The 26,616-nt window shown below is 39.2% G+C and overlaps 2 protein-coding genes and 1 long non-coding RNA gene across 4 annotated transcripts in view; all 3 read right to left on the bottom strand.

Moving 5' to 3' along the window:
- LOC111955637 (major histocompatibility complex class I-related gene protein) overlaps positions 1 to 18,907 on the bottom strand; it is a 31,800-nt gene extending 12,893 nt beyond the window's left edge. For both annotated transcript variants that reach the window (XM_070436300.1, XM_070436299.1), the window contains exons 1-2: positions 18,418 to 18,907; positions 13,018 to 13,290 (exon numbers count right to left, since the gene is read on the bottom strand). In XM_070436300.1, coding sequence (XP_070292401.1) covers positions 13,018 to 13,290; positions 18,418 to 18,487 — 343 coding nt within the window. In that variant the 5' untranslated portion in view covers positions 18,488 to 18,907. The remainder of the gene's footprint in view (positions 1 to 13,017; positions 13,291 to 18,417) is intronic.
- LOC111955650 (uncharacterized) lies at positions 7,271 to 12,013 on the bottom strand. The gene is made up of 5 exons (XR_002876146.2): positions 11,855 to 12,013; positions 11,678 to 11,701; positions 9,475 to 9,504; positions 9,227 to 9,304; positions 7,271 to 8,423 (listed from the first exon to the last, which is right to left on the bottom strand). It is a non-coding gene; the product is annotated as an uncharacterized lncRNA (long non-coding RNA).
- A 2,489-nt stretch (positions 18,908 to 21,396) lies between the features above and the next one.
- Positions 21,397 to 23,082, bottom strand: qrfp (pyroglutamylated RFamide peptide). The gene has a single exon (XM_070436305.1). It carries the CDS (start codon positions 22,204 to 22,206, stop codon positions 21,691 to 21,693), a length of 516 nt encoding a protein of 171 aa, XP_070292406.1. The 5' UTR covers positions 22,207 to 23,082; the 3' UTR covers positions 21,397 to 21,690.
- Positions 23,083 to 26,616: the final 3,534 nt, after the last annotated feature.

Genomic DNA, 26,616 nt, shown 5'->3' with positions numbered 1-26,616 from the left:
TCATACTAACAACAGCCCTTCAGTTAATTGTTAATAAAATCCCCTATGGGGTAAAATGAATTGAACACCATTCCATTTTGACCGCTAGTTTATGGTATTATGACTCATACTGTGGTAACTCTATAGAGGCAATGACACACCTACAGTGAGGGAAAAAGTATTTGATCCCCTGCTGATTTTGTACGTTACCCACTGACAAAGAATTGATCAGTCTATACTTTTAATGGTAGGTTTATTTGACAGTGAGAGACAGAATAACCACAAAAATATCAGAAAACGCATGTCAAAATGTGTTATAAATTGAATTTGCATTTTAATGAGGAAATTAATATTGACCCTCTCAATCAGAAAAGATCTGCTCCCAGGTGTCTTTCATTAACCAGTAACGAGCTGAGGATTAGGAGCACACTGTTAAAGGGAGTGCTCTAATTTCAGTTTTTTACCTGTATAAAAGACCCATCCTGTCCACAGAAGCAATCCAATCAATCAGATTCCAAACTCTCCACTATGGCCAAGGACCAAAGAGCTCTCCAAGGATTTCAGACAAGATTGTAATCTACACAAGCTGGAATGCTACAAGAGACCATTGCCAAGCAGCTCTGGTGAGAAGGTGACAACAGTTGGTGCGATTATTCGCAAATGGAAGAAACACAAAATAACTGTCAACTGACTCGGCCTGGACTCCATGCAAGAGTCTCACCTCGTGGAGCTCTCCAATGATCACTGAGAACGGAGAGAATCAGCCCAGAACTACACAGGAGGATCTTGTCAATGATCTTCCAAGGCAGACTGGGACCATAGTCACACAGAAAAACACATTTAGGAACACACTACGCCGTGAAGGACTGAAATCCTGCAGCGTCCCGCAAGGTCCCCCTGCTCCAGAAGCACATTATACATGCCCGTCTGAAGTTGTCCAATGAACATCTGAATGATTCACAGAGACCAACTGGCGTGACGTTTGTGTCGTCAGATGAGACCAAAATGGAGTTCTTTGGATCAACTCAACCTGCCGTGTTTGGAGGAGGAGGAATGTCTGCCTATGACCCCCAAGAAACCAACTCTCACCGATCAAACATGGAGGTGGAAAACTTATGCTTTGGGGTGTTTTCTGCTAAGGAAGGGACAACTTCACCGCATCAAAAGGACGATGACAGGGGCCATGTACCGTCAAATCTGGGTGAAAACCTCCTTCCCTCAGGCCTGGGTATGAAAATGGGCGTCGGAGGGATTCCAGCACAGTCAACTGACCCAAACACACGCGGACCAAGGCAACCAAAGGAAGTGCTCAAGAAAAAAGCACTATTAAGGTCCTGAGTGCCTAGCCAAGTCTCCAGACCTTAATCCCATAGAAATCTGTGATGGAGAGCTTGAGGTTCGAGTTGCCAAATGTCAGCGCTCGAAACCTTAATGACTGAAGGAAATCTGGCAAAGGGGATGGAGACAAAAGATCCCTCCATGAGATTGTGTGCAAACCTGCGTGCCAACTACAAGAAACATCTGACCTCTGTGATTGCAAACAAGGATTTTGCCACCACTTACCTAAAGTAATGTTTTGCAGAGGCGGTCCAATACTATTTCCTCATTAAAATGCAAATCAATTATATAACATTTTACATTGCGTTTTTCTGGAATATGTTGTTGTTTACTATTCTTGTATCTCTCACTTGTTCAAAGATAACCTACCTTACAAATTACGACTATTCATTCTATTGTCAGTGGCGCAAACGTACAAAATCAGCAGGGGATCAAATACTTTTTCCCTCACTGTAATGCTCAATGCTCAGTCTTCTTTGCGACATGCAAGTTAATTATTCTTGGGTTTAGTTAAAATAACTACAGGAATGTTGACGTTTGACTTTGAACCACTGCTACTTGGCTCTTGCGCTGACTGACAGTACTTTTTCCAAGAGTCTGCTGGCAGCTTCTCCCTCATCCACTCGTTGATCTTCTTCTTCTGACACACTGTCATGTAATCAATCGTGTCTTCGTTATTCATCAGAAACCCATGGCAGTGAATCCACGGATACCAGCAAGTTCTAGTTGCTTTACAGGCGCAGTGTAATGTAGTCAGCGACCCCATTTCTTCTAATGTTACAAAATGCAGCAAATGGTTTCAGACAAACTCCGCGGACTTAGAGATATTAAAAGAAGTGAGTAGAGATGGGAAATTTATAAAAAAAAGTTATGATAATCGATAATAGTTAGCATCAATAACATCATAGCTAATATTATTTTGGGATATGAATTAGGAACTATCGATAAAAATCCCGATTTATAACTATTGTTTCTAATCTCAATTATGTTTTAGGACATATTTGGTTTGTTTCTGAAAGAGGACTAAGATAATACATAGACGGAGAATAAGAACTTTTATGTGCCAGTTCATACTTAGTCTTATCACCTGGACACCTGCAACGTTCGCAACCATCAACTCATCTTAATCAGTTGCCAAGGGTCAAAAATTATCTTTCTTCACGGTGTCAATCAATGGAAACTTGCCAGCAACAAAAAAGGAACAATTTGCAATATAAAGACCTTCAAAACTAGCCCTACATTAAACAAAAAAGCTAGGTTTCGATCAATAATATTGAACATCTAACATTACAATATTTAACAATTAATATGAACAAAACAGTCTTTAATATTAAAGAAACATATTATATCTTTTTTAACTCAGCAAGATAAGGTAAGAAACCAAATTCTTAGTTCTACAATACGGCCTAGAACATATGGGTTAATTAAACTGCCTTGTCAGGGCAACGACAATTTTACCTTGTCAGCTATGGGATTGATTAGCAACCTTTCACGTGACTAGCAACGCATCTAACCACTACTGCACCTCAGGCAGATAATGAAAATGTTTTTTTTAAGTTATATTGACTTTGGAAAAAATAATAGCTAGCTATATACGGACAGCTAGGGAAAAGTTTTGATACACTGACCGATTTGGCAGGTTTCTACTTACAAAGAGCATGTAGAGGTCTGAATTTTTATCATAAGATACACTTCAAGCTGTGAGACACGGATCTAAAACAAAATCGACAGAAAATCACAATTGTGATATTTTAGTACATTAATTTGCATTTCTTTTGGCCATGACATAAGTATTTGATACTTCACATAAAGCAGAAGTTAATTATTTGTACAGACAACCTTTGTTGCAATTACAAGATCATACGTTCTGTATTCCTTAACAGGTTTGCACCACACTGCTGCACGCGATTTGGCCCACTCTCTCCATAACAGAACCTTCCTCCAGATCCTTCAGGTTCCCGGGGTGGTTTCGGCTGGGCAGATACGACTTTCAGCTCCCTCCAAAGTATTATCTATTGGGTTCAGGTCTGGAGAATGGCTATGCAACTCCCAGCGCTAGATGCTTTTACGGAGCACTTCCTTAGTTGCCCTGGCGAGGTGTTTTGGGTCGTTGTCATGCTGGAAGACCCAGCACGACCAATCTTCATGCTTCTATGAGGAAGGAGTCGTCTTGTGTGGCCAAGAATCTGCAGATACATGGCCCCATCCATCCTCCCCTCAATACTGTTGCGAGTCGTCTGTCCTTTGCAGAAAAACATCCCACAAGGAATGATGTTTCACACTCATGCTTTCACGGTTGGATGTCTTCTTGTGTTCTTCTCATTCTTCTCTTCCTCCAACAACTTCGAGTGGAGTTTAGACCAAAAAGCTTATATTTGTCTCATCAGGACACATTGAACTTCTTCCATTCTCCTCTGGATATCCAGATGTATTCGCACGAACTTAAACGCTCTGGACACGCGCTGCTTGTAGAGAGGACCTTGCAGTGCGCTGCAGGATTTTTAATCCATGACGGCGTAGTTGTTAACTAATGTTTCTTTGAAACTGTGGTCCCAACTCTCTTCAGGTCATTGACAGTCACTGCCCGGTGGTAGTCTGCTTATCCCTCACCTCTCATGATCATTGAATGCCACTGAGTAGGATCTGCATGAGCCCCAGACCTAGGGTGATTGATCTTCTTCTCTTTTTTTTGACAGGGCAGTGTAGATGTAGCTCAGCGACCATTTCTCTAATGGTTACAAAATGCAGCAAATGGGTTAGTCACAACTCCTGGGTAGAGATGTAAAAGAAGTGAGGTAGAGATGGGAATTTAAAAAAAAAGTTATGATAATCGATAATAGTTAGCATAGTAACATCATAGTAATCATTTTGGTATGAAATCTAGACTATCTGATAAATCAATCCATTATAACTTTGTTTAATTCAATTATGTTTTAGACTAATTTGTTGTTCTGAAAGAGACTAAATAATACTAGAACGGAGACTAAGAACTTTTATGTGCCAGTCATACTAGTCTTATCACCTGACACCTGGCAGTTCCAACCAATCAAACTATCTTATCATGTTGCCAAGTAAAAATTATTTTCTCAGGTGTGTAATCAATGGAACTTGCCAGCAGRAACAAGGAAACATTGCAATATAAAGACCTTCAAAACTAGCCTAACATTAAACAAAAAGCTGGGGTTGTCATCAATAATATGAACATAACATTACAATTTAAATAATATGAACAAAACAGTCTTTAATTTAAGAAACATATATATTTTTTTAACTCAGCAAGTAAGGTAAGAACAAATTCTTATTTACAATGACGGCCTAGGAACAGTGGGTTAACTAACTGCCTTGTTCAGGGGCAGAACGACAGATTTTTACCTTGTCAGCTTGGGGATTTGATCTAGCAACCTTTCAGTGACTAGCCCAACGCTCTAACCACTAGATTACCTGCCACCTCGGCAGTAATTGAAAATGTTTTTTTTTAACGTTTATTATTGACTTGAAAAATAATGTAGGCTATATATATATATATGGCTCTGCCAAGAGCTTTTATTTTCACTTATGATACATTTTCTGGAAGTAAAATTATTCTTACAAAATACGTTTTCAATCCTCACATGTATTGTATGACCCTAAAATATACAAATATACTAAATTCAGTGTCTAATTCAGGTCTGCCCCACGATGCTATGACTGTGTGCTCTTAGCTTTCTCTAACAAGTAAACTCCTGTGTTGATCCTGATCATTAAGTTGAACAGGTGTTGCACAAAATCCAAAGTCTCTTCTCTGATGAAACTGTACTTTATAAGCAATAGTCGTACCATGATTTTAAACACCATTCATAATCAGAACTCTTTGCAAATTCGCTGTTGTTTACAATTCCGTTATCATTAGCCAATACTATCCTCCTGTAGATAAATTAATGTGCAACAGGCTATACTTTTGGAACTTTTAAAAACATTTTGCCCTGGTAGACCCTATTTTGAATGATAGAACGTGCAAAAAAGGGGCTTTTATAATTGTTTTTTTATTCAGAAAAACAAATCATGCAGGATGTTTCAAAAGCAGTACAGGTTACATACATTGTGTACGTGTGTGTACTTCCGTGGGCATGTATGTATGCAATAAGCCTTGTAAAATAAAATAGTGGTTTAGTAAATAGTAACAGCAATGCTWRGCAAAATGTATTAAATCATTTGGTGAATGCATTTAGTCCACAGGTAGAGTTCATAACACTAGAGACCCTATTCATTAAAAARGCTGACTAGGTTTCTGGCATAAGATAAAACAATATTTTTGTATTGAGCTTCAATTGAGCATGTTGGAATTATTTGTGTTCTCCATAAATCAATGTTTACAAGGTGACATTAAAAGAAACTCCATTGCAAATGAATTCAAGTGTAGCTTTGTCTTAGCTTGGAAACCCAGTGAACGGTTTTGAAATGGGCCCTAGATTGAAAATAGGGTTGGCTTGCCTTCTCTAGTCACTCGTAGGCTCAGTCACTGGTATACTTTACAAAGCCATTTTGGGTTTACTACCATTTAATTTGGGCATTTTTATTATTCAGAAATGTGGTGGGAACTCTCTTTGTTCGCAGGACTTCATCCTGCTAACTGTTCCAAATGTCCYAACTGAATTTGGAAAAAAGGCTTTTATGTACTCTTCACCATCGGCTTGGAACGCCTTCCAAAATAGTTTTAAATTGGAAGAACTTGTCCCAATTGGTGTTTTTAAATCATTGATGAAGGATTTTGTGGCTGATTCCTTGACCTGTCAATGTTTTTAATTTMCCATTTTATGATATCATTATGGCCACTACCGTAAATGGTTTTTACTATTTTACTTTTAGTTTTTCATGTCGTCTGTCTGTAATTGTGTATGACTTGGTGCTGCCTATCTTGGCCAGGATAAACAATCATAACAAATMATATTGCAAATACCCAAAGTATTATCAATGCTCTACAATATTAACAACATAATAATTTGTACATTTATTTTCAGAAACGTAAAACAAGATATTGTTTGGCCAGAGGTATAAAAAACATATCAGCATATAAGTACCGAAAGCATTATACCAAATTACCTTCAAGATGCCTCTAAGAAACATCCATTGCAACAGTAAAATAATGAAATACACGACAGAATACATTCACTACTATCCCCCATAGTACAAAAGTTAACCTATTCTATTCTATAAATAAATATTCCAAACAGTCTGACACAGTTGTGGGATAAGATAGATCCCAAAATTAATACAACACTAGCATAAAAAAACAGTTTCAAGAATGAGCCTGAAGCCAGAACATTTAAAATGTCGATATACTATGAGGGTATTTTCTTCACATTAATAAGCGCAGCAATGCGCACACGCAGTAAAGTGCAAATGGTTGCATTAGTAAGGAAAAAACGCCATTCCTCAAAAGTGACGCACAAATGCGATTATGCATGTAGGATGGCTTCTTTTTTGTATACTACAAGGTGCTTTTATGGTGAAAATTATGCTTCACCAAAACTTCAACTCAACTAGCGCCTGTGAAGACCAAGGAGCTCTTCAAACAGGTCGAGATAAAGTTTTGAGAGTACAGATCATAGGGTTGGGGTTATAAAAAACTTATCTGAAACTTTGAGCATCCGCACCGGAGCACCACTTAAATCCATTATTGAAAAATGAAAGAATATGGCACCGGACAACAACACTGCCAATTAGAGGGCCGCCCACCAAAACCTCACGGACCAGGCAAGTGAGGGGCTAATAAATGCAGAGAGGACAACAAAAAGAGACTAAAAAGATAACCCTGAAGGAGGCTGCAAAAGCTCACAGGTGGGAGATTGGAGTATCTGTCCATCCGGCAGCTCACTTTTAAGCCGTCACACTCCACCGAGCTGGGGCTTTACAAGAGAGTGGCCAGAAAAAAAGCAATTGGGCTTAAAGTGTTCGGCCTCAAAAAGACACGTGGGAGACTCCACAAGACATATGGAAGAAGGTACTCTGGTCAGATGAGACTAGATTGTACATTTAAGTCATTTAGCCAGACGCTCTTATCCAGACGCGACTACACAATTGGAAAGTTCATACATATTCAATCGCCTGGTCCGCCCGTGGGGAATGGTAACTGCCACAACCCTGGCATTGCAAGCGACATGCTCTACTCCAACTGAGCAGCACGGGACCGCGGTGTTCCGTGCGGCTCAATATTTGAGCCGTGTGGCTCAATATTGTTTTTCGGCCATCAAGAATAAACGCTATGTCCTTGGCGCAAAACGTCAAAACCTCTCAATCACCGCCGAATGGATAGTTTTATGCAGCACTCAAATGTTCCGTTCAGCCATAAAAAATAAAAAAAAAGTGGTAGGCATGTTGTAAGAATCTAATAATGATACAACCGCCCCAACAAATCTTATTTTAATTCCCATGTTTGTCCAGGCAACAAAATAGGAATAATGTCAAGGGGGTGAATACTTTCGCAAGCCACTGTATATCATTCAAGTGACAGGCTACTATTGTAACCCATCACAGTATTCTTGATTTAATCTTGTCTGTACATATACTAAATAACATATGTGTGAAATTTGTTTTGATTTAGAAAGGACCATTATCATGCACCTGTATGGAAACAGGGACAGCTGAAATAAATACGTCAGTAGACTATACTCCTGTTTTAAAGAGAAGCAATGTGCTTAATACTAGGATAGTTGACAAATAAAATATAGTAGGCCTAGCATATGGAAAGCTGATGGAATTCTATTTTTAATAATGACCATCATTCTGTTTTCTCACGCAATTGCATAGCCTATAGAAATGTTGAGCAACATGACCTCATTGGCTCTCATGAAGTGTTTAATTAGATTTTTGATTACATTTGCATTGATCGCAGAGTGATTAAAGGGACAATAGAGTTAGCCAGTATGGTAGGCTACTAATGACCATCAGCAGCATCAGAGCTTGGAGAAGTCTAATTAGCGTGACTAAACGTTCATGTGGAATTTGACTGCCGTCATGACGCGTGGCCACACCGAAACAGCCGTAGCCATACTATAAAATTATGAAATGAATTGACTGTCCTTCATGSTCCGGTCAGGAACTTTGGCCACCAACGGTCATCTAGCCACCTGCACATAAATTGACAACATGGAAAAGATGTGCATTATTAGATTGAACACATACATTACAGTGCAATGTTGTAAAATATTACCCATTACAATAATTGACATAACTCAGCTATAATTACAAATGGATGGGGTCAAATACCACCTATGGTTTTGCCTCACATTTGGGCTTCTGAGTGGTACAGRGGTCTAAGGCACTGCATCTCAGTGCTAGACGCGTCACTACAGACCCTGGTTTGATTCCAGGCTGTATCACAACCGGCCGTGATTGGGAGTCCCATGGGGMGGCAAACAATTGGCCCAGCGTCGTCTGGGTTAGGGTTTGGCCGMGGTAGGCCGWCWTTATAAATAAGAARTTGTTCTTAACTGACTTCCCTGGTTAAATAAAGGTTAAATAKAAAWTMTATTAAATTAACCAACCAGTGGTTTGGATCTTTAACTTTATCTTTTGGTGATAAAACAAGTGTTGTCCGTGACGTTTTGAAAGTGATATTCCTTATGTTCTAAACTGTCTATTTATTGATAAATGCAAACTTTGWAGGATCAACAAAGGAAATGTATTTATTACATTAAAGTAACCAATTCTAAGTGACAAACCAAAGCAGCATATAATTCACACTTGTTTTATGCTATCTCCATAATTACTCGTTAGGAAATTATTTTGGTAATAAACAAGCGACATTTCAATATTAGAGGAACCAGAAGAACCCTATAAGACTTGAGTTGGATATCACTGAATTATTCAACCATCCAAATTGCAAGTTGAAGAAGAGATGACAGAAGGGTTGATATCAATCTAGACTTACTTCCCTTAGCCAGCATTGACTTCTTAACGTCCTCCTCACTGCCTATGTTTGAGGACCCTTCGTTCTGGCTGCCTTTACCTGAAATAGWGGCAGAGGGAAACTGTCTTTCTACAGTCTCAAAGTAATTAGGAAACAAATACAATCTCAGTCTTGGATTMATATTAAGTATGGACACATGACTGTAAGTCGCTTTGGATAAAAGCGTCTGCTTAATGTATTTTATTATGGGTCAACGGATATTAGATTACCAGAGTCTGATGAGGTTCTGCTTTCATCATCTTTGGATAAGAAAAGGGAGAAAACAGTCACTCATTTCATTCCAGATAATACTTAGTCAAGTAAAGTTTCAGTACAAGAAGATCATGTTGTAATAGGAGTTGAATGAATGACTAAAGTGTTTCAGACGTATTCAAAACCCAAAGGGAAATCTAAACAGTATTGGTTGTTACATAGAACACCTTTTTAAGTTTGATGGCCAGATTGTTGTTCTGATATTAAAGCATCATATTGTCCTTATAACTAATGTCAAAAGTATGTTATATGTAACATTCAACCATTATGTTGATAAATGACATGTACAGTGCATTTGGAAAGTATTCAGACCCCTTCCCTTTTTACCACATTTTGTAAGTTTCAGCCTTATTATAAAATTGATAAAATTACATTTGTTTCTCATCAATCTACACACAATACCCCATAATGAAAAAGCGATACATTTTTAGCTAATTTTATAAAGATWAAAAAAACAGAAATACCTTATTTACCCAAGTATTCAGACCCTTTGCTATAAGAATCGAAATTGAGCTCAGGTGAATCGTATTTCCATTAATCATCCTTGAGATGTTTCTACAACTTGATTGGAGTCCACCTGTGGTAAATTCAATTGATTGGACATGATTTGGAAAGGCACACGCCTGTCTATATAAGGTCCCACAGGTGACATGTCCGAGCAGAAATCAAGCCATGAGGTCAAAGGAATTGTCCTGGGGTACCAAAAAAATGTCTGCTGCATTGAAGGTCCCCAAGAACAGTGGCCTCCATCATTCTTAAAAGGAAGAAGTTTGGAACCACCAAGACTCTTCCTAGAGCTGATCGCCTGGAGAAGGGCTTTGGTCAAGGAGGTGACAAAGAACCTAATGGTCACTCTGACAGAGCTCCAGAGATCCAATGTGGAGATGCGAGAACCTTCCAGAAGGACAACCACACTCTACCAATCAGGCCTTTATGGTAGTGGCCAGACGGAAGCCACTCCTCAGTAAAAGGACATGACAGCTTGCTTGGAGTTTGCCAAAAGGCACTTAAAGGACCATGAGAAACAAGATACTCTGCTCTGATGAAACCAAGATTGAACTCTTTTGCCTGAATGCCAAGCGTCACGTCGTGGCATGGTGGTGGCAGCATCATTCTGTGGGGAGGATTTTCAGCGGCAGGGACTGGGAGACTAGTCAAAATCGAGGGAGAGATGAGCGGAGCAAAGTACACAAAACGTCAGGACCTCAGACTGGGGCAAAGGTTCACCTTCCAACAGGCCAACAACCCTAAGCACACAGCCAAGACAACGCAGGAGTGGCTTCGGGATAAGGCTTTGAGTGTCCTTGAGTGACCCAGCAGGAGCCCAGACTTGAACCTGATCAAACATCTCTGGAGACATGAAAACAACTATGCATCGACGCTCCCCATCCAACCTGACAGTGCTTGAGAGGATCTGCAGAGAAAAACCAAATACAGGTGTGCCAAGCTTATAGCGTGATACCCAAGAAGACTTGAGGCTGTAATCACTGCCAAAGGTGCTTCAACAAAGTACTGAGTAAAGGGTCTGAATAGTTATGTTAATGTATTCATTTAGTTTCACATTTTCCATAATTTGCAAAAATGTCTAAACCTGTTTTTGCTTTGTCATTATGGGGTATTGTGGTGTTTGGTTTAGAGAATATGAAATATACTAATTCAAGTCGCTGATGGAGCGCTAAGGTTAAGCGGGTCTACACAAGAAGTTAAGGGTTATAGGAGGAAGGTATATAGTGGGTGCAACTAAGCTTGGAATGTGTTGAGTGCAGGGAACACGATCGCATGTAGCAGTACWGATAAACTGTTGAAGGCTCATAGCACTTAGCTCCCTGCTTAGCAAGAATGATGCAATGTTTAGCGCTAAGGACGAGACTCCACCCAAAGTGGGGTATGAATACTACCACGGGGGAAGCCATGTCTGTGTCTGAATTAGAGCTGTATCGACCCTTTGGGAAGAATTAAACTTGGTTAAGCTTCTCTAGTGACTGAGTTATTTACTCTGAAAATTAGAACCTAACAGTGTGCAGATTGAAGAGGGGGAAGAAACAATGTAATCCATTTTAGAATAAGGCTGTAACGTAACGAAATGTTGAAAAAGTCAAGGGGTCTGAATACTTTACGAATGTGCTGTATACAGACAGAGGGAGAGGCTGTGATACTAACCTGTAGTTCTCAAGCCAGGAATCACTTTGATGTGTAAAGAGAAAAATACATAGAAATGTTATAATTCATATGGATTTAGGCCGTAGTTCCCACCTTTCATAGCAGTACCTTTGATTAATATTTTCTTAACATTTAACAACAACAAAAACAATTTAATTGATATAAATCAAGACCTACCAATTGTCCCTCTTCTGTGCAGAACAAACAGGACCACCGAAACCAAGATCAGAACTACAATAATGGCGATGACTGTCCCAATGACTACAGCACCGAAACTACTGCAATCACAACATTCTCCATCTGAAACACAAAAGGCAGAGTATTTATAAAAAGCAACAATATAGCTAACCAGAAGCTAGACATCCAGTTTCACTTCCTAGCTTCACTTGCCAAAGCTGTCTGTTACGTATGCAATGGCTTCAGTTCAAATTAGAGATGTTTCTCTGTGTCAATAACACTTACAATAAACCAAATACACTAACCAATAACATCAATAACACTAAACAAATAGCCATTACTTTACATCCCATTTTCACCACACAATTGGCTCCTTCAATGATCTATGGCTGACAGAGCATCTCATAAGTTTCCTTATCTGCCTCTGGGATCTGCACACTCATTCCTGATCTGGTAGTGGTCACATCATTGGGTATGACTCCTGTAGCCTGCACTCCCATCATGTTTGGTTAATGTGAAACAACCACTTCTTTAATATGCATTTCTACATCTTTGGGATAGAAACCTGTGCCATGCAGGCAGTCGGACATGGTCCTGCAGTTTTGGCCTCTTTTAGCAAATCATAGACCTTGGAGGGCTAAAGAGGGAATAAACAGAGAACATTAATATTATTCTTTGATCTCAACATGTACAAATGGTTGTTTTTGTTTGTTAGGCTCTATACTATTTAAGTACTCACCATCAGTCCTACTGATTTCATTGTCCCCATATCCATGAATTTGGAAAGCCAGTCCACACACTCCTTCTCCAGTAGCCCTTGGTGTTACTGGTTGAGGATCTGCACCCCGCCCACTTCCTCTTAGTCGGCGAGCTTGATCAACTGGGCCACCACTGCATAGTGACATCATCAAAGCCAGGAAGTCGTCACCATCGTAGCTGTATTGGTCTGGTGCCCTTTATGAATTTCACTTTGCGTCACTCTGTTGCGTCAATCTCACAACCATGTTTCCACTGAAAATATGCAAACTCTGAGGGAAAAAACAATAATAAAAAGAAGGTTAATGACGCTTCTTTGACAATATACATGGATAACTAATGTACCTACAATTTAAAAGATTAAACGAGGAGTGTAGTAGGGACAGGATTGGCAGGTGTTCCCTCACCAGTGTTGTTGTGCCTCATGCGATCCATCAGGATGTTGACGTTGACTTTGAACCACTGCTCCTTGCTCTTGCGTGACTGAGTGCCTTTTTCCCAGTAGTCTGCTGGCAGCTTCTCCCTCATCCACTCCTGTTTGGGAATCTTCTTCTTTGACACACTGTCATAGTAATCAATCTGTCTGTTGTTCATCAGACCCATGGCAGTGAACTCATGGATACCAGGCAATTCTAGTGGCTTTGACAGGGCAGTGTAGATGTAYRTRAGGGAGTAGATGTCTGTAGGGAAAAAGATTTAAACATTGAGATAATTTGTCTGAATCTGCCTTCTCTCCATGTTACTCAGACTATGCTGTAAAACATGAAACGGAAATTACTGTACGTCAAATATTTATCTCTATCATACTGTAGGTCTGTAACGGCCAACAAAATAATGTATTCAATTAATAGTGTCAAAGAGGCTCTGCATGATGTTGTCTAAATGGTAGGTGACATAAATAACAAATAAACCCACACTAGTGCATTAGTGAGAAGTCGGACACATTCTGCAACTTATAAATCAATCTATTTCCTATTAATATATTAAAGGGATACTTCTGGATTTTGGCAATGAGGCCCTTTATCTACTTCCCCAGTCAGATGAACTCATGGATACCAGTTGTATGTCTATGCGTCCAGTATTAAGGAAGTTAGAGTTAGTTTCACAAGCCAATTTCTAACTAGTGTTAGAGCAATGACTAAAAGGCTATGGGTACAGCTAGTTAGCATTGGCTCGTGAAAGTACCTCTAACTTCCGTCATACTGGACGCAGACACCTAAAAATGGTCTCCACGAGTTCATCTGACTCTGGGGAAGTAGATAAAGGGCTTCATTGATAAAATCCTGAACTATCCCTTTAAGCCAACACCTAGCGACCTCATCAAAGAGTCCGGACCTCTTGGTGGAACGATTAAGGTGTTCGCTTGACAGCTGTTAGATCCAGGTTTGAGRCCCGGTCGGGGCTATCCCCCGGATTCGCTACCATATCAAGAAAATGAATCATATATATTTCCTCTTTCCTTTGTTRGTGTATTGTTTTTTGTTTGTATATTGTATTTTAAATGTGTGACTGTCCTTGTGTATAAGTGTTTTTTTAATTACATTTTTTATMAACAAATATCAACAAACAAAAGAGGAATAGTCACATGCAAACAAGCATACATACAAACTATTTACATTGCCAGGAATCCTAAACAAACAAATCATATTCATTAATAATACAACACGTTTTAATTGCCTTTTTGTTTTTCATTTTAGTTAAAGTAGTGCCATATTGTTTAAATTCATTTATAAAGTGAAATAAGTTAGGTTTTGAATTAGACCATTTGCATTTGTGAATATGAAATTGACCTAGTATTATTAGCAGTTGAATTAAATATACTACATCTTTATCTATGTCAGAATTTCTGAAATAAATCATTATAGCAAAACCATGAAATAGACCAAACGGTCCTATTTTTTTTGTAACAAAATTCTGTATGTCAATCCAAAAGATTCTACTATAAATACAGGCAAAAAACAAATGCAAAATGGTCTCCTCCATTCCACAGAAATCACATTTATAGTCAATATTCAGCTTGAATCTTTCCAAAACATGTTTCACCGGATAAATTCCATGTAACATTTTAAATGAAACTTCCTTTACCTTGTTACTGATACAATATTTGTTAGCTATTTCCATGCTTTCCCCCATTGTATATCACCATAGATATTTGACCAAAAGAATCTTGCTGAGGGAATTATAGTATCACAAACGATATTCCTAATCTGTTTATTACTGTCACGCCCTGACCTTAGTATTCTTTGTTTTCTTCATTATTTTGGTTAGGTCAGGGTGTGACAAAGGGTGGTTTGTTTAGTCTTGTCTAGGGTTTTTTGTATGTCTATGGGTTTTRGACTCMTCTAGGTAGTTATATGTCTATGGTTGCCTAGATTGGTTCTCAATTAGAGGCAGCTGTTTATCGTTGTCTCTGATTGGGAACCATATTTAGGCAGCCATATTCTTTGAGTATTTCGTGGGTGATTGTCTATGTATTAGTTGCTTGTGTCTGCACTTATTATATATATAGCTTCACGTTCGTTTTATTGTTTTGTAAGTTTATTCAGTGTTCTTCGTTAATAAAAGTAACGATGCGCATTGGTCCTCCGATCCTTCTTACTACTCCTCCTCAGATGAGGAGGACGACGAACGTGACAATTACTACATTTATCTTTGATGTTAATATTGCCAATGAATATATGTTKATGTAAATCTATGTTACTTACATCAACCACAGAGGAATTTAAAAGAGATACAACCCCCTTTGGAATCGCATCAAAAACAATTGCATATTCTTTCGGGGTTATTGGAATTTTAAACTTATCAAGAAATTTCCCATATGAGAGTAGATATCCATCCTCATTCAGTAACTGACCAACCAAAATAATTGTATTCTCAAACCAGTTACGAAAAAAAGAGACCTATTTTTAAATCGTATATCTTTGTTGTTCTATATAAAGTATCTGTGAGGGGAAAAATTGTGTTTATACGCTAACATCCAAGCTAAAATTGCCTGCTTATGGAATTTGGCAAACTTGACTGGGATTTTATCAACATCAAAATTACATCGAAGCAAAAATTCGAAACCACCAACAGAGTCAAATAAATACTTCGGGAAGACATTCCAAATACTGTRCTGGTTCTTAACATACTTCAGAATCCAATTCATTTTAAAAGTATTATTTAGAGTATTGAAATCTAAAACCTCAAGACCTCCTTGTTCTTGGGTATTAGTGAGAATGTATTTTCGTAGATAGTGAGGCTTGTTCCTCCAAATAAAATTATAAAGAATCTTATCTAAGTCCTTTACAATTTTAYGYGATAATTCAAGWAATAACGAGACATAAACCGATCTGGATAACCCTTCAGCTTTGGAAAATAAAACACGACCGTATAACGAAATATCTCTAAGCAACCAGAGGTTCAATTTCTCCTTTGTTTTCTCAATAATGGGGTTAAAGTTTAATTCACTCCTTTGTTTTTCATCCTTGCATATAACAATTCCAAGATAAGTAACCTTATCTTTAATTGGGATACCATATACACTGCTCAAAAAAATAAAGGGAACACTTAAACATCACAATGTAACTCCAAGTCAATCACACTTCTGTGAAATCAAACTGTCCACTTAGGAAGCAACACTGATTGACAATAAATTTCACATGCTGTTGTGCAAATGGAATAGCCAAAAGGTGGAAATTATAGGCAATTAGTAAGACACCCCCAAAAAAGGAATGGTTCTGCAGGTGGTGACCACAGACCACTTCTCAGTTCCTATCCTTCCTGGCTGATGTTTTGGTCACTTTTGAATGGTGGCGGTGCTTTCNAAGCATAGGAACTGAGAAGTGGTGTGTGGTCACCACCTGCAGAACCATTCCTTTTTTGGGGGTGTCTTACTAATTGCCTATAATTTCCACCTTTTGTCTATTCCATTTGCACAACAGCATGTGAAATGTATTGTCAATCAGTGTTGCTTCCTAAGTGGACAGTTTGATTTCACAGAAGTGTGATTGACTTGGAGTTACATTGTGTTGTTTAAGTGTTCCCTTTATTTTTTGGAGCAGTGTACTTCCTGTAAAACACAATCCTCGAGTGGAAATAAGACTGACTTATTGATATTAATGTTCAAACCTGAAACGAAGGAAAAGTCTTCAATACAGGAAACTGCTTTAGAAACCTCATTCCTGTCTCTTAAAAATATGGTGGTATCATCAGCCAGTTGACATAGTATAAATTCATTGCCAAGTTCTGAAACACCTTGAAAATTCCGTGAATTTCCCTTCCATTAACAAAAGCCTTGGCTCCCGCAAAGTATGCTCTTTTCCCTTCCTTCCTTGCTCTCTCAATCATCGGCCACAGACGATTCCGAGCTTCTTTGTCAAATGCTGTCAGCTCCTCCTTGAACCTCAGGTTGTTCTTTTTTAAATAGTAATTTTTCTTTGCATTTTTCCATGTCATATCCCTCGCTGTCCTGGAGATGAATCTCATGACCACTGGTCGTGGTGGCTGGATGTTTTCCCCATCTCTCAGCCTACCCAGGCGGTGCACTACATCCAGAGAACCTGCAACAACATTTCGCTCCTCCTCCGGGACTATTGCTCTGCAAATGTCCTTCACTCTTGCTTTGATGTTCTCGTCAGATATTTCTGCTATTCCATAAATTTGAAGATTCCATCTCCGACCATACCGGTCATTCTCGTTTACCTTCGACTCCATTTCAGTGAGTTTCTTCTCCTGCTTTGCAACCTGAATTTTCAATGTTGCATTCTGCTGCTTCAGAGTTTTTACTTCCTCAACATTGAAATCAATCGATTCTTCTGGTTAACGATACTGATAGTGTTCTTTTTCACCAAATCCATGATGTCATCTGCGCTTTCTTTGATTTTAGATGTGAGGATGCGGACGATGTTGTCCTGTAGCTGGCTCATTGATGGTAAACTTCTCAGCTTCTTTGGAAGTTGCTCCTTGGTTGGGGTATTCGGGTATGATTCACATTCACTCCCCTTTTTTACACTGCAAGCATATGAGTAAGTCTCAACAATGCCTCTTTTCAAGCTAACTTAACTACACACGCTGAAACTGTTCGATAGCTAGCTTGTTCGTTGGAAATCGTCAAAAATATATTTCAATGCTTTGATTAATTACAAAATTATTCAAAATAGCTACATTGTATGTTTAGATATCATTTTTTGTGAAAAAACAAACAAATTGCAACTGCAGTCTAAAACCATAAACTTTGTGTCACCCCCTCTCATGCCACCATCTTGAGCGCCCCCCCCCCCCAAACTAAGTGTATAAATGTTTTGTCAGTTGTCATTATGTTTTTTTTGTTGCACCCCAGGAAGACTAACGTTAGCTGCTGCTAAACAAATAAACAAATGTGTGTAAAATTGCAGTAGTCATTATCAGTATATAGACTACCGTATAATTGCAAACACATTACAAACATATAAAAACTTATTTGCACATGATCTACTTTGTGATAAAAGATAGATAAGGTAGATAATGCTATGCCTTGTTGGTCTAAGCAAAGTAAAAAAGCTCATTAATGTATTAATGTTTCCTTACAAATGTGTGTTGTTATTGCACCGTGCCTGGCCTGTAASTGCGCAATAGCTTTCCAGTAAGCGATACAATGGATGAAGGAACGGGCGTAAAGGTCGACTAGAAATGCTACAATGTAATTACAACAAGTAGACTACTATGCTAATAGACCACAGCAGTATATATWTGGTAAGCGATTTTAAAAGTAATATTTTGTATTATTATTTTGCCACGTCTGGCTGTAAACGTTTACTTTCACTTTTGATATCGAGTACACAACTTACCGCTTTGGCTCCGGCAAATACATTCTAGTGAAAAATATAAAACAAGAAACATCAAATTAGGTCTATACATCTTGCTAATTATTTTCTTCAGCTATATCCTTATTATAGTATTTGTCGATGTAAAGTTCCTTCAGAAATATATGTTGCGTTGCGTTCCTTGCCCTTTGAAGAGTATTTCTAGCCAATAGTGATGGGTCGTTCGTGAACGAGTCTGCTCTAAGAGCTGACTCTGACTCTCTCCACAGTTGCCAGAGAATGGRAAGTAGATGGAAAAGTGGTCTGTTGTGTTAGCGACAATGCAGCTAACATAACCAAAGCCATGAAAATGTTTAAATGGACCCATCATCCATCTTGCCCACACAATCAACCTGATTGTAAGAGATGCTCTGAAGATGATGAAGCTACTGTGGACAAAGTGAAAGCAGCTGTGGAATACTTCCACAMGAACACAGTAGGTGATGAAAACTAAAGTCTACACAACGCCAGATGGGGATGCCTGAGCTGAAGCCTAAACAAGACTGCACTACAAGGTGGAATTCAACATTTTATATGTTGAAGGGGTTTCTTGAGTCAAAGGATGCCATCATATCTACCCTGGCCATTGTCAATGCACCTGTTGATGCTCTGACCCAAGAGGAATGGGAGGTGGTGGAGGAGGTGTGCAGAGTCCTGGAACCCGTCACTGTGGAGATCAGTGGAGAGAGGTACAATAAGCAGTTATTACTACATCATTATTTAATCCAGTAMTATATATGTATATGAGCAGTAGATGAGAATGTAGTGTCAGTAGACAAAACATGAACCTGAACTAATAAGTTACTGTACTCTCTTTTCAGCTATGTGACAYCCTCAAAAATGATACTCCTGTGTAAGGGTCTGCAGCGAATCACAGCCAGCCACCAGAGAYAAGCAAATGTAACCACAGGACATGTGACAGAGTTGATGGACARCCTATGTTCATCAATGGACAGAAAGTTCCACCAAATGAAATATAATCACGTGCTATCAGAAACCGCTGCACTTGACCCCAGGTTTAAGAAGTTAGCCTTCAGTGATGCCAGAACAATTGATYAGGCTCTTCAAAGAATAACCTCAGCAGCAGGGAGGGACAGCCCCAGCAGTCAGCTGGCTCAGCCACCAGGGCAACAGGAAGAAGAGGGATCAGATGGAGTAGAAGCACCAGTAGTAGTGCCACAAACGTCTACTGTTTGGATGATGTTTGGCGAGAGAGCAACTGGGGATGCAGTACGAAGGAATCTCTCAGCAGATGCCGTAATGAAGGTCCGATCCTATTTGGAGAAGCAGAWKCTCTGAGCTGGTGGAAGAACAAGGGCTCTGTCTACCCACGGCTTACTAAATTCATGACAGGGAGACTCTGCATAGTGGCCACATCCGTTCCCTCTGAGAGGGTCTTCTCAAAAACGGGACAAATAATTACTGACAGAAGAAACCGCATCAGCCTATGGAAAGTGAGGCAGCTTGCATTTCTGAATGCTAATCTCCCATAAAAGCTCAATCTGGTCAGCATTGCTGTGTGCTGCTGGTTATTACATGGCAATAAAGAAGAGAGAAAAGAAGAACCAGTTTAATGTTTMAAGTGGGATGCTGCAGTTRTGCACATGATTTACTTTTCTTTGATATGGTGTAATATTCTATTATGCCGTTCAGATTGTATTCGTTTTGAATTGTTAAATTTATATGCACTTTGTTTATATACATTTAAAAAGTTATACTTTAAATGCAAATGTTAAATAACATTCCTTTTCATAACAAACCAATGCATTGTTAAATACATTGTGGTTAAGGTAGAGTATGATTTCATTTAATCATTTAATTAGAATTGTTTTAACACCAATCATAGTCAAACTATCGCAAACTGTTTGACTTGAAAAAAATACGAAACATATATAGCAGTTTGGGAGCCAAAACATTCGGCTCTTTTTGGTAAGCTGAGCCGAACGAGCCGACTCACTGAAAAGAGCCGGAATGCCCATCACTACTAGCCAATGATTTTCTAGGGCTGAAATTAACCTAGCTGTTGTCAGGTAAAATAGAGCGTAGGGGGTTTCCGCGAATGTATGCTGTTGCGTCATACTGAAGAAAAATAGACTATGACAACATATGTTTTACTTGAAATCAAATATTTAATAAAGTCTGTAGAATAAGTTGTGAYGGATGGTTTTGTTCTCTTTTTAACAAAAATATATGCCTTATAGAAATAGGACATGTTAATCACAAAACATAGCGTGATTGCAGAAAAGCTGTTGATAATCTAGGGTGTCGAATGTGCTAACTACGAGGTTGAGACAAGATGGAAAATTCTCAGCTACATAACAAACACTTCCGGATATCTGGATCCTGTGTGCTGTGCGGCTGGGACCAGTTTAGGCACCACCGATAGGCTAGCAAGTTTAAACCACGCTWAGCCTCTACTGTGATAGGCCAACTCTGGAACTACCTCTGTCCCAGTATAAAAGAAAATGTCTGTACTATTCTAGTCAGTTCCCTGCTTTACCCTGCGTGGTGATAGTGAACCCGTATATACGAAAATTGCATTTACRATTCTGAGCTTATGTTAAATAAAAATACTTAAAGTATATTTGGTGACTTTGAATCACATTTTATCCTGATACCAGATTCGATTGACGCAACCTTTTATAAAGTCAAGAACAAAAAATATATACATGTATTCTTACAACTCTCATTTTTATTTGACGTACTTAAACTTTTGAAACTGTTGTCACTGACAATTCATGAGTAGTAATTTTTAGTTATTGTTTATTTGCTTTAATGTTATTTTATGTTTCTTAATTTAAGAGAAAATATACTTGTAATGATGTCCTATGTTCATTTGTTATTGTATTGCAATTTGACATTTAATTTAAAAAATAAAAAGGCTATCAAAATACTGTGATTTTTCACCTTAGGTCGGAATTGGTAGGAATGGATAACTTAAAATCATGGACAACATAACATAAACATTCACATACCCTCAATCATTTTATTATGTAACAATTATGATACATTGACATTTTCTGACCACTTGGTAAACTTTCTGTTTATCAGTTTGTCGGTTTCTTTCTCTGATGATACATATCTCATCATAATGTAATGATTGATTGCTCTGACATAAGTGTCAATCAGTACATCTCTACTGTCAACTCATCCCTCCATCATCTTCATCCTCCAGCCCCTCTACCTTACCCTTTTCCAAGTTCCCCACACTCCAGAAGTCCAAGTGCCTCTTATTTTTCCCAACCCCTCCCTCCTTTTTTACTTCCTTCCGAAGCGGAACCCGAAGCCTCCCTTCTCTCTGTTGAAAGCCTGAAGCCCGCCGGCGATGGATGTGAGAGCTTCGTTCCTCTTTCCTCCCCCCTCTCCTTCCTCTTCTCCCCCCTCTTGGTAGTGCAGAGTGTCCATAGGGTGACCAGGGAAGGGACCCAGCGGCCTCCTCTCCAGATCCCCCCTCTGGCCCCTCATCAAGCCCTTCTGTCCCCAGCCGTTCTCTGCTACCAGCACCCTGAGCAGGCCCAGACGTGGGTCCTCTGGTCCCAGCTCCAGCAGCGGCCCCCAAGAGCGGAGGCCCGCTGCAGCTACAGCCCCTGGGACATCGAGGGAGGCTTGGAGCTGGAGTAAGTCAGCCTCCCACTCAGGGTTCTCCAATGTGGGCAGGATGGCAAGGGGGAAGTGGGGGTGCCCGTGTGCCCCTGGGATGGGAACCAGCAGAGCCAGTGAGAAAAAAGTGAGCATCGGCTGAGAGGCACAGAGAAGGAACGAAGATAATCTCATCTATAAGTTGTTGGAAAGATAAAGTAGTTGTGAAATAAATCACAAAATGTAAAAAGAGTTAATGCATCATAAATTGCAAACCATCCAGATATTTGCAAGCCCTGATTCTTAGGGCCCTATTCAAGAATTTAAAAAAAAATGAAGTGTGGTGCAACAAAGAAGATAAACATGACAGCATTCCTTCTTCCCACACAAAAATATAATTTTACCCTGAAATAGCACTAAGTGAGTTAGATAAGATAGGACAGCAGCACACAAAATGCACACCTAACATGCAGATTTCTACAGGTATTTACTTAGAACCATTTACTATGTAAGCACTGAATCATATGTACCTGCTGTACATATTAGTACACAGAAATAAACAGAATATCAACATCCACACCTAATACCAACCACATTAGCATTGATATATCCATTGGCTTACCTTGTAGAGTTTTCAGTGTTTCTGCCTTGACATTCCCCTGACCCTTTAAATACCCCATAAATGAAAAGAGTTATCAGCTGACAGCATCGTGTCCTCTGTCCCTGATTGGTTAATCGGGCCCTTGACGCACAAGTGTAATGCAACTCTGACATCTACATTCTTCTGACTTGGAAACAGGTCTTACTTAACTGATGGACTCTAAAGTGCCCAATTATTGTGCTTGATTGTGAAGTGAATCATTAGGATTTGAAGAAACCGCGTTAAGGTCTCAGTCATTAAGGTCATCTCACGGGGAGGACACAGACACACCTGAAAGAATTCCATTGTCCGGTTCCTGACATAATCCCAATCATTACAGACATAGTTCATAAATATTCTGGATCAGTCACTTTTCCCAATTGAACGATTCAAGTAAAAACGTAATTCAACCAGACTTCTATAATGATCATGCAACACAGACTATGTGTGACATTCCAACACGAAAGATAACCTATCTTTTGCTTTCTGTTTGCCATGTAAAAATCCTAATTTTTATATGGGTAGTTGGATGTTTTAGTTTGTTTTCTTATCTGTATATTGGTACCCAAGTTCATGTCATTGTCTGGTGTTGTTGGGTGTCTACAAAATATCCTATTTTGGGCAGTGGGTAATTGGTATTATGCAATTGTAAGTGGTTTATTGAGGTCACACCTACACTATACATTTGATTATTTACTTAACAGAGCAGTTATCCTCATAGACAGTCCTGTGTGCTTAGTAAATTATCCTTTTAAAGAAATTCTCTGGTACTTTTGTATACRTTTTAGCCAGTAGTTCTGAAAGTAGTAATTACAAGTCAAAAGTGGGCCCTGAAAATTGCTTCCTATGTCCTGTGTGTGCAGATATGCGCTCCCTCTCTCGTTCTGCTGTGTGCATCTCACTTGCTGTTACTCAAATGACAAGGGGATGAAGCTCATTGGCTGAAACTCAAATTGCTAGGGGCTGACCCATGTGGAGGAAAATGTTGCTCCGCAGCTTCCAGAAAACAGTCTCTTTCAAACAAGGGATTTTTTGGCCAGCTGAGGTGAAACAGCATACCACCCTGCATCCCACTGCTGGCTTGCTTCTGAAGCTAAGCAGGGTTGGTATCTGGATGGGAGACCAGATGCTGCTGGAAGTGGTGTAGGAGGGCCAGTAGGAGGCACCCTCTACTCAAAAGAAAATTCCCCAGGGCAGTGATTGGGGGCATTGCCCTGTGTAGGGTGCTATCTTTTGGATGGGGTGTTAAACGGGTGTCCTGACTCTCTGTGGTCACTAAAGATCCCATGGCACTTATTGTAAGAGTAGGGGTGTTAACCCCAGTATCCTGGCTAAATTCCCAATCTGGACCTCATACCATCACAGTCATCTAATCATCCCCAGTTTACAATTGGCTCATTCATCCCCTTTAACTGTTCCCCAGGTCGTTGCTGTAAATGAGAATGTGTTCTCAGTCAACTTACCTGGTAAAATAAGGGTAAATTAAAAAATAAATACAAATTCTGCTCATAGATCATGCATGAACTACACATTGAAACATCCAGCCCAAAGGAGGTATAAAAAAAATACTAATTGCCAAAGTTCCGGAGCATGTCTAAGAGGATTGCAGTATGATCTGAACTAAACCTGGGCCGGATTCACGAAACATTACTTACCAAAAAACTTAAGCTGCTTAAGAAAAAAAAAAGAAGTTCATAAGATAGTTCGTAAATGCAATTKATCAAAATGTTCTTAGGAATTCGTCGTTTTCTTAGGAACTTCGTAAATATCTTATGTGGCATTGACATTAGTGATGTGCTTGAAACCAATAAATAAGCCTATGTGACAGGGATGATAGGATTTGGCCTACTATAATAAAGTGTTGATATTTCAATTTTATTACATTTATTTTTTTGCTTTATGTCTCGAGAATAAAAATATTTTAATTGGCTCGCAAACCCTTTACACACAAACAAAAAAAACACATTTTCATCAGACTAACGTTAGTTACTGTACATAAAAACAAAAAATGAATAAACAAGGAAAGCTCAATAAAAACTCGAGTAAACAAGAGCTTGAAGTGATGGTGGAGGAAATAGCAGCCAGGAAAAGGTTGCTGTTGGGGAGACTTGATATCTGCAGGTTCACTGCAGAGACCAAAAAGAGAGGATGTGCGAGAGTGGCCGAGTCGGTCTCTGCCATCGGGGGTATGGCAAGGGACAGTGACACCGTAAAAAATAAGTGTTCCGACATCAAGTCGGCTGCTAAGAAGAAGGGAGCTGAGAAACCATTCATGTGGACCAGCTGGAGGAGAAGATGTCGTCCATCATAGATGGTGGTAGAGGGACTGCGCGAACTGTAAGTTAATTAGCTACGTTAGCTAACGTGTAAAGACATTATAGCCAACACAGCTAACGACGTTAACTTTAGCTAAGTTAACCAAGTTCTTCTTTGACATTTTTGATTGACAAGAAAGCGCTAGCTATTTAACACTTCGAGAATATTGTAATATATTGTTAATTACTAGCTAGCTAGATAATGCGTGTTTAAATTGTATTCTTGCTGTATTTAAATATCCGCAAGCCAACTGTTTGTGTGGCGCAAGAAAACATTAATGATTACAAAAGTACCCATTCGTCTCAAGACAAGGGGTTAGCTGCCCTAAAGTTAAGTACATTTCCAAGAAGAAATCCTAAAAGCATTATTTTCGAGAATCCCATTTATTCTTAACTTTTTTCTWAGGAAAAACCTTAAGAACATTTCCAATAACTTTATTGAGAAATAGCAACTTCGCTTAACTTTCTTCTTAAGTCTATAGTTAAGTTAAAAATGCCAGTTAAGAAATGTATTCTGAACAAGGTTTTGTGAATCCGGCTCCTGGTCTGTTAAAAGCAGTCTAGTAAGGTACGACTTCTCAGATTTAACTGATAGGAGTTTACATCAGCTATCTGATCTGTTGAAAAATGCTTTTAGACAACGAGTAAATAAAATACAACCAACAGTTGGAAGTCAGAAGTTTACATACACCTTCGCCAAATACATTTAAACTCAGTTTTTCACAATTCTTGACATTTAATCCAAGTAAAAATTCACAGTTTTAGGTCAGTTAGGATCATCACTTTATTTTAAGAATGTGAAATGTCAGAATAATAGCAGAGAGAATGATTTATTTCAGATTTTATTTCTTTCATCACATTCCCAGTGGGTCAGAAGATTACATACACTCAATTAGTATTTGGTAGCATTGCCTTTAAATTGTTTAACTTGGGTCAAACTGTTCGGTTAGCCTTCCACAAGCTTCCAACAATAAGTAGGGTGAATTTTGGCCCATTCCTCCTGACAGAGTTGGTGTAACTGAGTCAGGTTTGTAGGCCTCCTTGCTCGCACACACTTTTTCAGTTCTGCCCACAAATTTTCTATGGGATTGAGGTCAGGGCTGTGACGGCCACTCCAATACCTTGACTGTGTTGTCCTTAAGCCATTMTGCCACAACTTTYGAAGTATGCTTGGGGGTCATTGTCCATTTGGAAGACCCATTTGCGACCAAGCTTTAACTTCCTGACTGATGTCTTGAGCGTGTCTCTTATACACATCTAGATGTGTATAAGGCTTCACGGTTGGGATGGTGTTCTTCAGCTTGCAAGGCTCCCCCCTTTTCCTCCAAACATAACGATAGTCATTATGGCCAAACAGTTCTATTTTTGTTTCATCAGACCAGAGGACATTTCTCCAAAAAGTATGATCTTTGTCCCCATGTGCAGTTGCAAACTGTAGACTGGCTTTTTTATGGAGGTTTTGGAGCAGTGGCTTTATTCTTGCTGAGCGGCCTTTCAGGTTATGTCGATATAGGACTRGTTTTACTGTGTATATAGATACTTTTGTACCTGTTTCCTCCAGCATCTTCACAAGGTCCTTTGCTGTTGTTCTGGGATTGATTTGCACTTTTCGCACCAGTACGTTCATCTCTAGGAGACAGAATGCATCTC

This window comes from Salvelinus sp. IW2-2015, linkage group LG31, assembly GCF_002910315.2.
Source record: "Salvelinus sp. IW2-2015 linkage group LG31, ASM291031v2, whole genome shotgun sequence".
Taxonomy (NCBI): domain Eukaryota; kingdom Metazoa; phylum Chordata; class Actinopteri; order Salmoniformes; family Salmonidae; genus Salvelinus; species Salvelinus sp. IW2-2015.
Note: the sequence above shows the minus strand (reverse complement) of the source record. Positions and strands in the feature narration are given on the sequence as shown.